Below are 15,063 nucleotides of genomic sequence, written 5' to 3'. Positions count from 1 at the left end.
CGATTCCTCGTCCTACAGTTCGTCATCGTCGGAGGATTCCAGCGGCCGGGAGGCAAGAAGGAAGAGGAAGAGGTCTAAGAGGAAGAAGGCGAGCTCATACGCAGGCCCTTCGAGGAAGAAGGCCAAGATTACGAGAAGGAAGAATAAGAAGAATTCTTCCAAGAGGAAGTATATTAAAGTGGCTTTTCCCCCTTGCGGATCGAGCAGGGCTCCTGCCGCTCCAGTGCCTGCCTTGGTGGCCGCTGGAGCCGCTTCCGCGCCCTTGCCCAGTGTCTCTTCGGTTTTGTCCACCCGTCAGATGCAGCCGTTGGCACACTTCAACTTTCCCTTGCCTTTGCCCGGCAAGTCACCGGCTCCATCCGTACAGCGGAGACCCAGCAGCATGGCGCCCATGCCCTTTGTCTCACCGGCTCCATCCAAGCTACGGATGCAGCCGCTGGCACAACAAGATAGTTACTCTCTGCGGATTTCCCCGGGAGGGATAGTCCCCCCCCCCCCACAGATCCATCTGTGATCGAGGATGCAGCCAACACGGAGGATCAGGTTATAAGTACCTACAATATGGTATACAGGAAAACAATGATGCAAATAAGTTTAAATAATTATTCAATACACTTGAAATAAAAAAAAAAAAAACATCAAAATCAACACTGCCATTCAAACTATTAAAAAGTTTTAACAAAATTCATCAGAACAGCATCATTATGGGGATCATCTTCCTTGCTTTTGTTTGCACTATAGTCTATCACTGTCATTGTCCCCTGTTCCATCTAAATTGGTTGATATGCTTTTGCAGTATACAGGTACTTAGAAATCATAAATAAATTAAATAAAGACAACTTTATATCATGCTTTTGCTAAAGATGCCACCCAAAACTGAAATCATCGCTTTGTTTACGTTCCACCACTGGTCATGAACAAACGAACGCACTTATGCATCTGTGTATAGGTTAGCCTTTGCAGCAATAGCTACCTTACCAAGTTTTGGTTATGTAATAAAAATGTAATTATTAAAGTTGATTTACTTACTTTATCCTTACAAATTCAAAATATATTAAATAAAAGTTTGAAAACAAGGGCCTCATGATTAACACTGTCAAAGGCAGTACTAAAATCAAGGCCAATCATACAAAATTTCTGGCCAAAATCAAGGGATTTCTGTACCACATTGGAGATTGTTAGAAGGGCATCACATGCTCCAAGACCTTTAGGAAAACAAAATAGAAAACTAGGGAACATATGATAACCTTCAGCAAACCTGATTAGACGTTTTGCCAAAAGATGTACAAAAACTTCAGATCATGTGGGAGTTATGGAAATAGGACGGTAATCAGTATAATCAGCTGGAATTGAGCTACCACAAACACATTAATATAGTGGAGTAACATTACCAATTATCAAGCGTTAAAAGCTCATGTTCTTGCTAATTTGGGCAAAATAACATAACTTTGGAGCTAAGAAATCTGCAAGTCTTTATAAAAAACAAAGAAAAATACCAATTGGGTCTACACCTCCATAAGTATCAAGTTCCATCAGGAGAGCTTTAACTTGACAAAATCGAAAAGCTAAACTGGTTAGTTTAGCCTCAAGAAAACAAGAATGAGGAAGTCCAAGTTTCTCATTACTCAACTTACTGTCAAACACATCAGCCAAAAGGGTGACAGAGCCATCTGGTTTAAGTAAAGGAGGAACTGTTGCATCTACACCAAAGAGTGCAGATTTAAGGGTAGTTCACCACTTATGTTCCTGGGTTGTACCAGAAAGGGTTTCTTTTATAGTCAAATTGTATTCCTTTTCAATTGAAGCCTAAACTCCCTGAGCAAAACTCTAAGCTGAGCAGTTATTCCAAGTTTAATCTCACATGTTACCCTTCCAAAGAGGATAGACCTCCTGCTTCTCCAAATATGCCCATTGAAAATCATCATTGAAACATGGTTTGTCCTTCACTTGGTACCTTAGCACAGGAGAAGGGATACGCCTATCAATTATGTTGACTAGATTCTTAATCAAAGGGATAACAGGATCAACTCTTACTATACAACTGTGACCAATTCTGACCCAGAAGATCACTTAACATCCCAAAGCAGTCTACTAGAGATTTTATATAAATCGTACATCAGGGTCAGGCTGCTCAGTCTTCACAACTAATGAAATCAAGGCATAATCTGATGTCCCAACTGGAAAACCAGCCTTACTTGTTATAACACTAGGGGAGTCGGTGTATACAAGGTTCAAGAAATTACCAGACCTGTGAGTAGCTTCACTTATGATTTGCTCACAGTCTGATTCAGAGGCAAAGTCTAAAGCTCTTAAACCATGGCGATCAGTAGTTAAAACAGATTTTAACCATTCCCTATGGTGAGCATTGAAATCACCAAGAAAGACAAAAGAAGCCTTTCTATCATCATCTTGTATCTTAGCCTTAATGGTAAGACGACAATCGAAGATAGGATCATTCATGTCTGGATTCTGGTAGATCAAACACAAATAAAAGTTGTTATGCCATCCACAAACTTTCATTACCTGAATCTCATGACCTCCACATTCATAGCAGGACTTATGAGAAGCAAGGTACTCAGTCCTAATATACACCGCCATTCCCCTGCCCCTCAGGAATAGCATCGCATTTCAAAATTATGGGCTTCTTAAAACCAGTTATAAGTAGCTCAGATGAGTGCCTCAAAAACCAAAGGTTTCTGAGCACTAAAGAATATCATACTGTCTGGACGCAACTGTAAGGACTTTGAGTATTTGCATGAAGACCATGAATATTGCAATGCAGTAGACGACATTAATGAAATCTAGGACGTGCTGGTCCCGGATTTCGCTCAATATCTCCAGACAGCATAAGAATTAATGGTAATAAAATAAATACTTCATAATTGAAAACTAAATTAACAAAAATTATAAAAAAACTATGTACAGAAATATAAATAAAGTGATTGATCAAACCCATAGACTATAGAATAAAGTTGGAAGACTGGTCAACACGGAGGAGCCGATACACCATGCAAGACTAAATACCCTCCAGGATAGCCACTTCAACTGAAGGGAGGACAGTAAGGATAGTTTTGAAAAGAAAAAAACATGGGGAAAGTAGCCACTGAACAATTACAGAACAGTAATTAGCCCCTTGAACAAATAATAGTTTGATAATTTCAGTGTTGTAAGGTGTACGTGTAAAGAATAGGCCAAACTATTCGGTATATGTGTAGGCAAAGAAAAATTGAGGCGTAACCAGCGAGAGGGATAAATAATTCACCTGGAAAAAAGTAGTTTGAAAAAATCTTTTTCCTTCTCAACTGATGCTTTCAGACGTGAACTTCCCTGGAATTTAATTGAGGTAGAAGGATTAATCCCCTCAACTTCATTCAAGATAATCTCCTCTAAAGATAAGGATTCCGAAATTGTTACCCAGTCCCGAATATAAGCCAACATTATCATACTGTCTGAAAACACAGCCACTACCTTTCCCATACCAACAACTCCTAAGCCTAAAGTACCTTGAGCACTTCAACTGATAAATGAAGATAATTTAGAACTGAGCCACATCGTCCTGAGAAACTTCCATGAGGAGAGATGTCTGGAATCCTTACTTCTAAGGAAACTCCCCATTATAACAGACATGGATGCTTCCACCAACTCGGTAATTGAAGTTGATTCTACATCAGTGGAATAAAATTCTCCAGATTAGATCTCATTCTATTTCCAACTGAGATATAAGGGAAAGTTCTCATCTTTAAGCAACTCATGAGAACAAACTTCTCTAAAGAAGCCACTGTTCCTAGAAGCATCACCCTTCTTGACTGACACCTACTTGATCCTCTTGAACTTTTCCAAGAAATAAATAAAAAGACAACCTCTTTCATACAGTAATAGAAAAGCCCAAAAAGGAACTGTTGCTGTTATTCCCAAATACAAATTCCTCTGAGTTGGAATAAAAAAAAAAAACGCCTCTAATTGACCAGGACTCCCTACATTCCCAGCAACCCAAATAGCCACACTCATTGAACCTGTATTCTTTCTAACAAAATATTAAAAATATAGCTAGTTGTCCAGAAACAAAATAATCCCAATTCCAAGAAAACTCATCCATTTTGAGAAGATTAGCAGAGCTACCATAAGACCGAAAATTGTGTACTTACTAAGGTCTAAGCCTATTGAAGTAAATTGTGTACTTACTAAGGTCTAAGCCTATTGAAGGAAATTGTGTACTTACTAAGGTCTAAGCCTATTGAAGTAAATTGTGTACTTACTAAGGTCTAAGCCTATTGAAGTAAATTGTGTACTTACTAAGGTCTAAGCCTATTGAAGTAAAGTTAATGGAAAACTTTTAGTTTAGGGTGTATATTGATATAAAACCAGGTTTCACAACAGAAGCATTATGAACATCAGGTGAGTTTCATATGAATATTCTACTTTCAGAGGATCTCAAAATTTTCTTTAACATTCCTTGAAAATAGCATTAATATTGTACTGTATATGAGCGATGAGTTAGTTGCTTCTTAAAAAAGGAAATTTTTAGCATCATGAAAATGCATAAAAATTTAAGAATGTAGTACAGTCAAGTATATAACATGATATAATGTATTGAGAAATTTTAACAATCATCATAGAGGGCATAATTATGAATAAAATTTCAAGGTAGTTAGAAGCGAAAATCTTATAAACAGTACAATACTGTATTTTTCTCCCTCTCATGAACACCTAAAAAGGAATTTTGTTGAGATTTCTCTTACTAGAATATTTATTAGAGTTTTTCTCTTATGGTAAGTATTCAGCTGGATATGAGCTTGGTGAACATGTTGTACTGTAATATAAACATTACAAATATCCAACTATTTCAAATCATGACAATAACAAGTAAGATGATATAATTTCAGCACAATACTACACTGAATGATTTTAGAAATGGAAAGGAAGAAACAAGATTATAATTAAAATAAAAACATTACCAAGTCTCTTACTAGATCAGTGAACTATGTAAGGTAAAAACTGGAGTATGACAAGCTGGATTAAAAGATTGAAAAAACCAATGGTAATAAATAAAAAGGAAAAGATAGAGAGTTGGAAGCCTAAGGGCTTACTACTGTAAAACACAGTACTATGGATATACTGGACAGAGTAATGGATGAAAGTAAAATGCAGAAAGTAATACAGCAAAGGGCCCAAATGAAAGATGACATTAAACATTTAATACTATTAAGAGCACCATACAAGTCAAACTATGAAGTGCCATCCACAAGAGCCAATGGGGTAAATGAGTTGGAATCATACATCCAATGTGTCGAAGTGTCTTTAACTAGGGATCTGTGCACACAGGGCAATTGTCTTATTAGACAGGTACTAAACAAAAATGGGGAAAGGGTCGAGTCCCTATATTTTTTTTTTTTACACACTAGCGCCACTATAAATACAATATCTTTAGCCATACTTGAGGGAAAAGGGATTGATCAGTTGCAAAAAATAAATACAGTTAAGGTATTTCACAAGCATGAGCAGCCAGGTCCTTCATTAGAAGATACACCAAAAATTTTTAACTTGACTTAGGAATCCAGATATGTAGTTAACCTACAGTATATAACTTTTCTATCAACATAACTTGGTCTTTGTATAAGACATCAATGTTATCATAAAATAATGTTAAATTGAAGAAATGACAATGAAATAGATAAAATAAATCATTTATCAATTTTGATGGTAGGCTAGGCTTACAAAGCAATGTCATTCATTCTAGCTGTATGAGATGTGGTATGACAATGAAACAATATCCAACAGATTTTGTAGATTTGAGAACAAAGCCCTCAGAAGAATACATACATATACCAAGGCATTTCCCCCAATTTTGGGGGGTAGCCAACATCAAACAAAGGAATAAAAAAAGGGGACCTCTCCTCTCTACGTTCCTCCCAGCCTGACAAGGGACTCGACCGAGTTTGGCTGGTACTACTAGGGTGCCACAGCCCACCCTCTCCTGTTATCCACCACAGATGAAGCTTCATAACGCTAAATCCCCCAGTGCTCCTACCTCCGCGGTCAACCAAGGCACCGGAGGAAGCAGCAGGGCCTACCGGAACTGCGTCACAATCGCTCGCCATTCATTCCTATTTCTAGCACACTCTCTTGCCTCTCTCACATCTATCCTCCTATCACCCAGAGCTTTCTTCACTCCATCCATCCACCCAAACCTTGGCCTTCCTCTTGTACTTCTCCCATCAACTCTTGCATTCATCACCTTCTATAGCAGACAGCCATTTTCCATTCTCTCAACATGGCCAAACCACCTCAACGCATTCATATCCACTCTAGCTGCTAACTCATTTCTTACACCCGTTCTCACCCTCACTACTTCGTTCCTAACCCGATCTACTCGAGATACACCAGCCATATTCCTTAGACAATTCATCTCATTCATCTCACACATTCAATTTCTGTCTCTGCGTCACTTTCATTCCCCACATACTCTGATCCATACATCACAGTTGGTACAATCACTTTCGCATACAGAACTCTATTTACATTCATGCCCAACCCTCTATTGTTTACTACTTCCTTAACTGCCCCCACCACTCCAACCTTCATTCACTCTCTGACGTACATCTGCTTCCACTCCACCATTTGCTGCAACAACAGACCCCAAGTACTTGAACTGATCCACCTCCTCAAGTAACTCTCCATTCAACAAGACATTCAACCTCGCACCACCTTCCTTTCTCGTATATCTCATAACCTTACCCTTACCCACATTAACTCTCAACTTCCTTCTTTCACACACCCTTCCAAATTCTGTCACTAATCAGCCAAGCTTCTCTTCTGCGTCCGCAACCAGTACAGTATCATCCGGAAACAGCAACTGATTTACCTCCCATTCATGGTCAGAAGAATATTAGAGTTAAATGGCAGGACAGGATTAGAAATGAAACTATAAGAGAGATTACTCGAGTGTCATACTGTATGTGGATGAGATCATGATGAAGGGTAGAAGGAGATGGTTTTGGCTGGCTCTTTGCACTCCTCAAGAGAGATTAGTTCACCAAACTTTCATCTGGGCTCCACAAGGTACTAAAAGAGTTGGAATACCCAGGCCTACATGGCTGAGGACTATGAAGCATGAAGTATATGATGAGTGGAGAAGTATTGATTTAAAAGCTTAAGATAGAGACAAATAGCGTAATCTAACCGAGCCCTTTGCATCAATAGGCATGGGAGGAGATGATGATGATGATGATGATGATGACATTGTTTTCGTCATCTGACCACAACTGCTATTGAGAATATACACACCTGTTTACACAAAACAAAAAATTAAATAATCACCTGTTGTAATACCTGTTCTTCCTCTCTTTTTTTAACATTTTCTTGAAAAGAAAGATTGTAATAGAATTCATGAAATAACGTGTCATGTGCATTTTAACTAGATAGGCTAAGATTACGAAGTGTTCTTCTTTAAGCTGAATGACGACTTTCCTTTCCTCCCATCTGTAATCCACTACAATTGAAAACATTGTGTGTACAGTTATACATAATAAGAAATTACACTGATATGTCTCGCAAAGAATCTATATCAAATTGTAATTTACTCAAAACTGATAAAAAACATTAATTAGAGAATATTTTGTACCAGCAAGAATACACATGCCAAGTCATAAACTTGATAAAAATATGCCAAAGATTTCTTCTATTTGATGGTTTTCCAGCCATTGTAGGTGGTGGGAGAACAGGAACGGAACACCAGTGATAGCCGAGAGATTTTATTTCCTTTCATAAGCCGACTGCTTATAAATTATGCATTACCAAGAATATACACACCTATTTGTAGAAAAAAAATTGTATCACCAATATCAAGAATCATTGCACATGTGCAGATATTCTATATGATGAAAAAACTCTTATCACGAAAATTCGACGTGAGCCTCTGAAATTCCCATACAAAAAGTAATATAATGTGAATTTCAAGTGTATTTTTCATCCTAAGGTTTTCTATTCTATTTGTCTATACATGCAAGTGCATAATTTATATAGTACCTATATTTCATAGCCCACCATAGTGTTTATGCATTGTTAAGAGCATACAGTATTATTAAATATCACTTGGTGTGTGAGTAGTAATCTAACTGTTCAGTGTGAATGATTGCCTATATTGTTAGGATATGTTTCCTTGCGCAATCACTTTCTTCTTTATTATAGAAAAGCTTACTGAATATGCCTAGTGAAAAAAAAAAAGCAGATAAAAGCAGCCACTTTGGAAATGTTGGGACACGAGGCATTAGTATAAGGGAAGGAAAGCAAACGGGTAATTTTTTCATTTTAAGAGGCAGCATCGAGATGAGTATAGAAATAACAAATTTTATAATTAAATGACGTGTTAGGACAATTCAGACGAACTAATTTTACTTTTATGGACGCAGATGTTTGTAGTACTATTAAATAAGAGTAGTTGAATTGGTAGAACTTCTTAAGTTGAAACTTGTAGTGAATGTTTTTATGTTGAACAGGCTGACATAAGTATCTTTTTATAGTTGATGTATTAATGATCTGTTTTAATGTTGTTACTGTCCTTAAAAAATTTAATTCAACTGTTTATTACTTTTCAAATAGTTTATTAATTTCCTTTCCTCACTGGGCTATTTTTCCCTGATGGAGTCCTTGGGCTTAGAGCATCCTGCTTTTCCAAATAGGGTTGTGATTTAGCTAGTAATAATAGTAATAATAATATATAAAAAACAGTATTTATCAATGGTCAAAACAACAAAGATGTTTTGTGAATAACAAATGAATAAAAACACTGGTCAAAACCTTGCCAATATTCGCAACAATTTAATGCATATTTTACGAATCATGAGAAAATATAAACTTCATTAAAAATCAAAGAGAAAGCCTGTGTATTTTTTCACTTCCTTCAACAGTTAATCCAATTTTCAAGAAAAATACTAGGAATAACCAAGACCATGACTAATGCTAAATCACAGGATACATGCAACATATACCATAGAAATGGCTTAAAACTTCAAACTCTGAAAAAATACAATAAAGGAACTGTTTCAGCGAGATAAAAAAATACCCCAGGATTTTTAGAACATTTATATTCAAGCACTGAAATGGCACAAAGCCAAAATGCTATGACCTAAAAAAAATTATTCAGAATGGAATGAAAGAATGGAATGAAATAAGGGGTTTGTATGGCCAGGTGTTGGGGCCTTCAGCCCTCAACAGTATTTTGGTTATGCTGTTTCTTATACAGCTGTTATATTCTAGTAACTCTTAAAGCAATACAAAACACAATTCGTAAGTACATCAATACCCTTCTTTACATTGGTTTGACATGAGACAGTTCTGACTTACGTCGCTCTTCCTCAAGTAACAAATACAAAAATAAAATAAAATAAACGTTGGGTCGTTTTACCGGACCTTACGTTGGTTTCTACATTGTAAAATAAGGATTAAGTACTTTACTTCTTATTAGAAGCTTACTAATATAGATATCACATTTTCATAAAATTACAGCAGAATATAAGCACTTGCATTCTGCATGTGATAAGGAACTCCATGAGGCAAAAGTACGACATATATCGAAAATCGCCCAACGTCAGGTGACATCTCATGGAACCAATTAACAACGCACGCAGGGTGGGGTATTATTGTACTATATTGTCAATTAGCACTAATAGTTACCTTGTACAGGTACTGTACTTTAAAATGTAAAATAAGAAATATATATTCAAATTGCAAATGAAAATAAGATATGGATTAATGAAAGCCTAGACAATTTGAATTATCATTAAAAGGTTTCCTCGTCATATAACAACTATATTTTGGAGGAAAAAATTACCTGTGAAATTCCTTCAAGCTGATGACTAACCTATATCTAACACAGCAACCAAGGCAAAAGTAACACACAACTATTAAAAATTAAAAACAAAAGAAACCCAAGAAGAGATTAAACACTAACAAGCCAGGGAAAGGTTGAAGACAAATAAGAAAAAAAAAAAAAATGTTATGATGGGTGTTGAGGTATTCTAAAGCCCTTTCAATTACTCACATGTCATGAGGATTGCGCGGAGAAGACTGGGATTGAAGAATTCTGCAAATAAAAACAGGTAAGAAGAGATTAATTCTAAATCCCAGCTTTTGTTTGTGTGTGTGTCTATCAGGTGGTGTTGAAAGCTTAAGAGGTGGGTAAAGCATTGCTGATTTTTGTAATAGAAAGTTACCCATTTTTATAGTTAAGGGCTGGAAAACATTGCCTATTTTTGTCTTCAACCAAGAGCTATGGGGAAAAAGGACTGCTTCTACTCAGAAAAGAGAAATGGATGAAAGTTTACACTTCCACCTTATCTTTTCCTGCAAATCTTTGAAGGAAAGGGTGGATTGATTATTCAGTTACTAAGATGTAAAACAAATGTGGGACAGATTGGAACTCAAAGTTAAATAAATTTACACTAGGATAAAATTAGTAACTAACACTTCATATCGTATGATACACACTTTCAAATGTTATTGGTTTAGGGGAAAAATCTGTACAATTAATAATAATTCTTAACATTCTGAAAAGCTAAAATTCAAGACAATTTGAGTATTTTCAACTATTTGATCATGTTTTAACAAGGGCCTCACACTCGATACTGCCTATGTGTCCCTTCTCTAGCCATTTAAATACCCTCTGAAACAAATTTATCATCTGTTACATAGCCCAATTTTTAAACATTCATCTTGCATAATTAAAATTCTAAAAGGAAAAACTCATGATCTTTAGCATTAACAAGTGGAAAGGCTGTGTGGAACCACTTCCTTGTGATACGTATACAATCAAACATTTGTAAAGATGCAAAAAAAAATGTGTATTTAACAATTAGTGACACCTTTAAGATGTTTCAAATAATTTTTTGGCTTAGCCTAACAACAACCCATTTAGATTACTCCAAGACTCGTCTGCAGAAAATCACTTTCAGAACAAGTACAGTATGACTATTACAACAAAAAATTCTCATTACTGCAAGTTTAATGTTAACTAAAGCATCCTTTCACAGGTGTATACTTGAAAACTATTGTCGTGTTATGTCATCAAAATTTCAAAAAATCAAGTGCCAGTCAGCCAATTAAGGCACCATCAAAGGATTTCATTGTGGTGGAAACAACAGTAGTTCTCCTAAGCCAGGAGTCTAACTAAACAATTGATAATACATTTCACGGTCTAGTAACTTTAAACTTTGCTTCCAAGAATTACTCAAATGCTGAAAAAAAAAAAAAAAAAATTTCTTTCCTGACAGAAGATAGATCCAAATTTCTGCATTGTTTGGTCTGACTGTCATAGCATAGCGCTGACCTTTCATAAGTATTTGGTTGAGGTTCTTGCTCTTTTATAAGGTCAAAACATAATAGTATGAACAAAGTCACAAAGTAAGCTTTGACAATAGGATTGTTATAATCAGTGCAATTTACCAGAGAATATGGCACTAGAGAGCCTGTAGAACATCACATTCTAAAAAAGTAATGTATACTTTTCCAAGCTATACAAACCAGAGTTCTTTAAGTAGGGAACATGTTTTCAGGGAGAGCTGGACAGCTGTTGAGTCATTTTAATGAGCTGTTGAATCATTTTAATGAGCAGTTAAATAATAAGTGTGATAGAGGGCGAGGATCACCGCCCTCTCACCTTTCAAAGTCTCTCCACTGAAGACCTTTTGGCTCAGGACTAAGAGAATGGTTGAGGAGGGGAGTATGACCTAAGAATTCAGGTTTATATGGCTAGGAAAAATACAAATTGCTTAAAAAATTTATGAATTGTCCCTACACAATATACAAACCATCATCGTCCTTTAGGTAAGGAGACTTACTGCCTTGTGGAAGTCCCCCTACAACTGGCATGGTAGGTTCTTATTCTTCCCTAGAAATGTTAATCTAACTAGGTACTTATTCAACCATCCTCCCCCTCAGATCCAGCAAGTAATGCTTCGCTTGATTCGTCCCTAAGAGAGGGGCAGAAAAAATGGAGGTGAAGAGCCAGTCATTCGGCCTAAATTCTAGACTTACATTTTCAAGTTTCCACAGGCAAGATGCTTCCTCCACCACTGTTTAAGCAGCCACCACAAGACCAAGAACAGACGCATCAAGGGACTTGTGAGTACTCATGTAGAATAAAGGCTGTGTTGGTGGTCTGATACATATAGACTCCAACACCCAGCCAACAGCAGGAGTGTGACCTAGCCCTGACTTCACGAGTTCCACTCTTAGCTGGTACCTACTCTCTCTCAGCAACTGAGGTGTATGCATTACGGATCGACTCAAAGTCCAAAAGAGATTGTGTTTTTGGCATGGATCAAGCCATGTGTAATGGTACCAGCAGCCACAGAATTGTACTCCAGTACCATCTAGTTATATTGAAGTAGTTCAGGGACATGAGCCATGACCCACCAGTGCATTGGCCCCAGAGGGCCAAAACAGTCCTTCTTGGTAGCCAGAGCACTGAAGCTTGGGGCTCTGACACAGGGTCACTGCTCCCAACTCATGCAGATGAAACAACCTGTCCCAACAGGATACCAGAATGGTGGAGGGACTGAGGCGTGGAAGTGTGACACACGGTCATAGGCCAGGCCCCGTGCATCAGCCCCAGGGAGGGATCAAAATACAAGGCCTACATGGCCCTGTGCTCAAGTCTCAGGGTTGGGGGGGGGGGGGGAAACTTAGAGACATACCATCAGTTGAGCTTGGCTACCTCAGACTGAGCCCTGCCTCTCCAAAGGTCAAACCCTACATACACAGCCCCGCCCATCGGTTCCAAAACACAGGACCATGGCTACTTCCCATACTGTTGGGAGGCACACGGGTGCTGCCCACCCTTCTTAAGAGAGGTGGTGTTGAAAAGAGCCCTTTACTATGATTACAGCTGACTGAACTTTGACTTCTTCATCTTAGAGGACATGAACAGAGTTGAAAGTTGAAGAGGACAGCAACGAAGATGAGTCAGAGGAAGAACAACGTGCAGGTTTCTGCCTCTTTCCGCCCCTACCCTCAGGCTCTACTGGCAGAGTAGTCAGAGACCGTGAAACTCAGATAATGACGTTCTCCAAAGGGGTTGTTCCAACAGGAACCACAATCTGTCATGGGGAGGGATAGTCACACTTACAGGGGAATGGAAGCCCCAGAACCACCAGGAAAAAGATCAGGGGAGATGAATGGAACATCCTCGCCACCAGGGAGCCAAGGAAGGGGTAACTACTGCATACATCCCAGGAGACAGTGACAATGGGGACTACTGATCACACTCTTCATTACTGGCACCAAGGGAGACACTGGCACTGAGGAGTTTACCTGAAAGACCTAAGGAGGCCAACCCTTCCTTGGGTCACACGCATCGTCAGTGGTAGCACATATGGAGAAGAGCCTTCAACTTCGGATAAGGTACTGCAATCAACCGGGGTAACCCCACACACGACCAAAGCCCTATAGCCCGCCAACATAGGTACAGGAGTGGCGAAAGCAGACACACCCAATAAGCAGAGGGAAAAAGCAAAGCTCTTTTCCTCCCTCTCAAAGAATACACCTGACACAACAAAGAAAGCCACGACCTACACTCAGCATATGGGGATGATAGCAAACAATCATGTCCCTAGTAATAACACATATTATGGCTCTATAGCCAGTTTAGAAAAAAACCAGATGTAAAGTCCATTCTTCCACAATCGAGTGTCTTGCTTCACATTTTAACAATCAACAGCCAGCATTCGCTTACAGAAAGAGAAAGAAAATAAAAAGTTCGAGTAAAGGCACATTAGTATGTCTGTACTCAATGCTGCCGAAAACATACAGAGATTTTGATGGGTAAGGAGGGGGGCCTTGCCCTTGCTCCCACCTTTTGTTTTAGTGCTTATTAAAATGATTCAATGGCCGTACAGCTCTTGTTGAACACATACAGTATTCCCTACCTAAAGGACGATGGTTTGTATTATGCATAGGAACAAATAACCCTCATTCTAAGTAAACCTGCCAATCCACCTTCCCAAAGGACCTAATATCTTTCCTTATCCTCTTCACCATGTTAAAAAAAAAAAAAAAAAAGGCAAATTAAGCAAAACGTTCGGGTGATCTTTCGGTAATTTGGTCACAAGTAATCAAAATCATCCTTAAGCATGATAATTGTTTGGAACAGAATGCCTCTTATAGGATAGAGTACCTGTATTTAGAAGTAATACAGTAAGAAACTTCCAATAAAAAATAAAATATTTATTGAAATTTGTAATCTGCATACCCATCTAATGTTTGACTTACATAGATGTTTACCACAAAAAACTAAAAATCTCCCGTTTTCTTTCCTTTCAATTGGAACAGGTCTATAGTACAGCATGAAGATAATCTAGAGGTTAATGGCAACAACCTAGGGTTGGGTATGCCATACCTGCTTTCATCTTTCAGCCTCTTTGTCAATCTTAACTGCTATACTGATGGTAAGTTACTCCACAAAATGTTAAGGTTATTAGTTTAGAAAAGATGTATTCTCTCGTATTTGCTAATAATTACTGCATAGAATGTTCAAAATAATATTTCTGAGTGATCATTATCAGCATTCTCTTTGTGTCTTATGTGAGGGGCAGTATTGTGATTTACAGAAGCGTTGTGAAGATTTTGCGTGTTTTGTGCTGGTGACAGTACTATGATTTAGAGTATTGCTGTGAGGAATGTGAGTCTTACAGTTTCTTTTATTAAAAGTATGTTTATTGGTTGATAATTAGATTAAAATTTCCAATTAAAGAAAAGCTCAGGGTAAAAACCAGAATCCTAGATTACTTGTTCACAATGGGGATGATCATGATCATAACACTTCAGTCTTTAACAAGCTATGATAGTGATGAGATTCATTAGACCTTGCATTTCTGGCTTCTTTTGTCCATCTAAGGCGGCCAGTGAGTTTGGACAAAGAGAGATTCGAGCCTAACTTTTCTTGTTTTGAACCCTAGCCTAACTCCTCAAGCTTTTCCTAGTGGTTGTACTACACCACTTAATAAGTAAGTCTTCTGATGGTGCACAGCATATGAGAGTCAAGCGCTTCTCTGAAAGCCTCAGACTGTT

General features: G+C 37.9%; 1 protein-coding gene across 6 annotated transcripts in view; it reads right to left on the bottom strand.

The window, feature by feature from the left end:
- The window catches only part of Tlk (Tousled-like kinase), a 292,570-nt gene that overhangs the window by 22,609 nt on the left and 254,898 nt on the right, over positions 1-15,063 (bottom strand). For all 6 annotated transcript variants that reach the window (XM_068386844.1, XM_068386848.1, XM_068386843.1 and 3 more), the window contains exon 9: positions 10,040-10,081. In XM_068386844.1, coding sequence (XP_068242945.1) covers positions 10,040-10,081 — 42 coding nt within the window. The remainder of the gene's footprint in view (positions 1-10,039; positions 10,082-15,063) is intronic.

Source organism: Palaemon carinicauda, chromosome 14 (genome assembly GCF_036898095.1).
Source record: "Palaemon carinicauda isolate YSFRI2023 chromosome 14, ASM3689809v2, whole genome shotgun sequence".
Lineage (NCBI taxonomy): Eukaryota > Metazoa > Arthropoda > Malacostraca > Decapoda > Palaemonidae > Palaemon > Palaemon carinicauda.
This window is presented reverse-complemented; position numbering and strand designations above follow the sequence as displayed.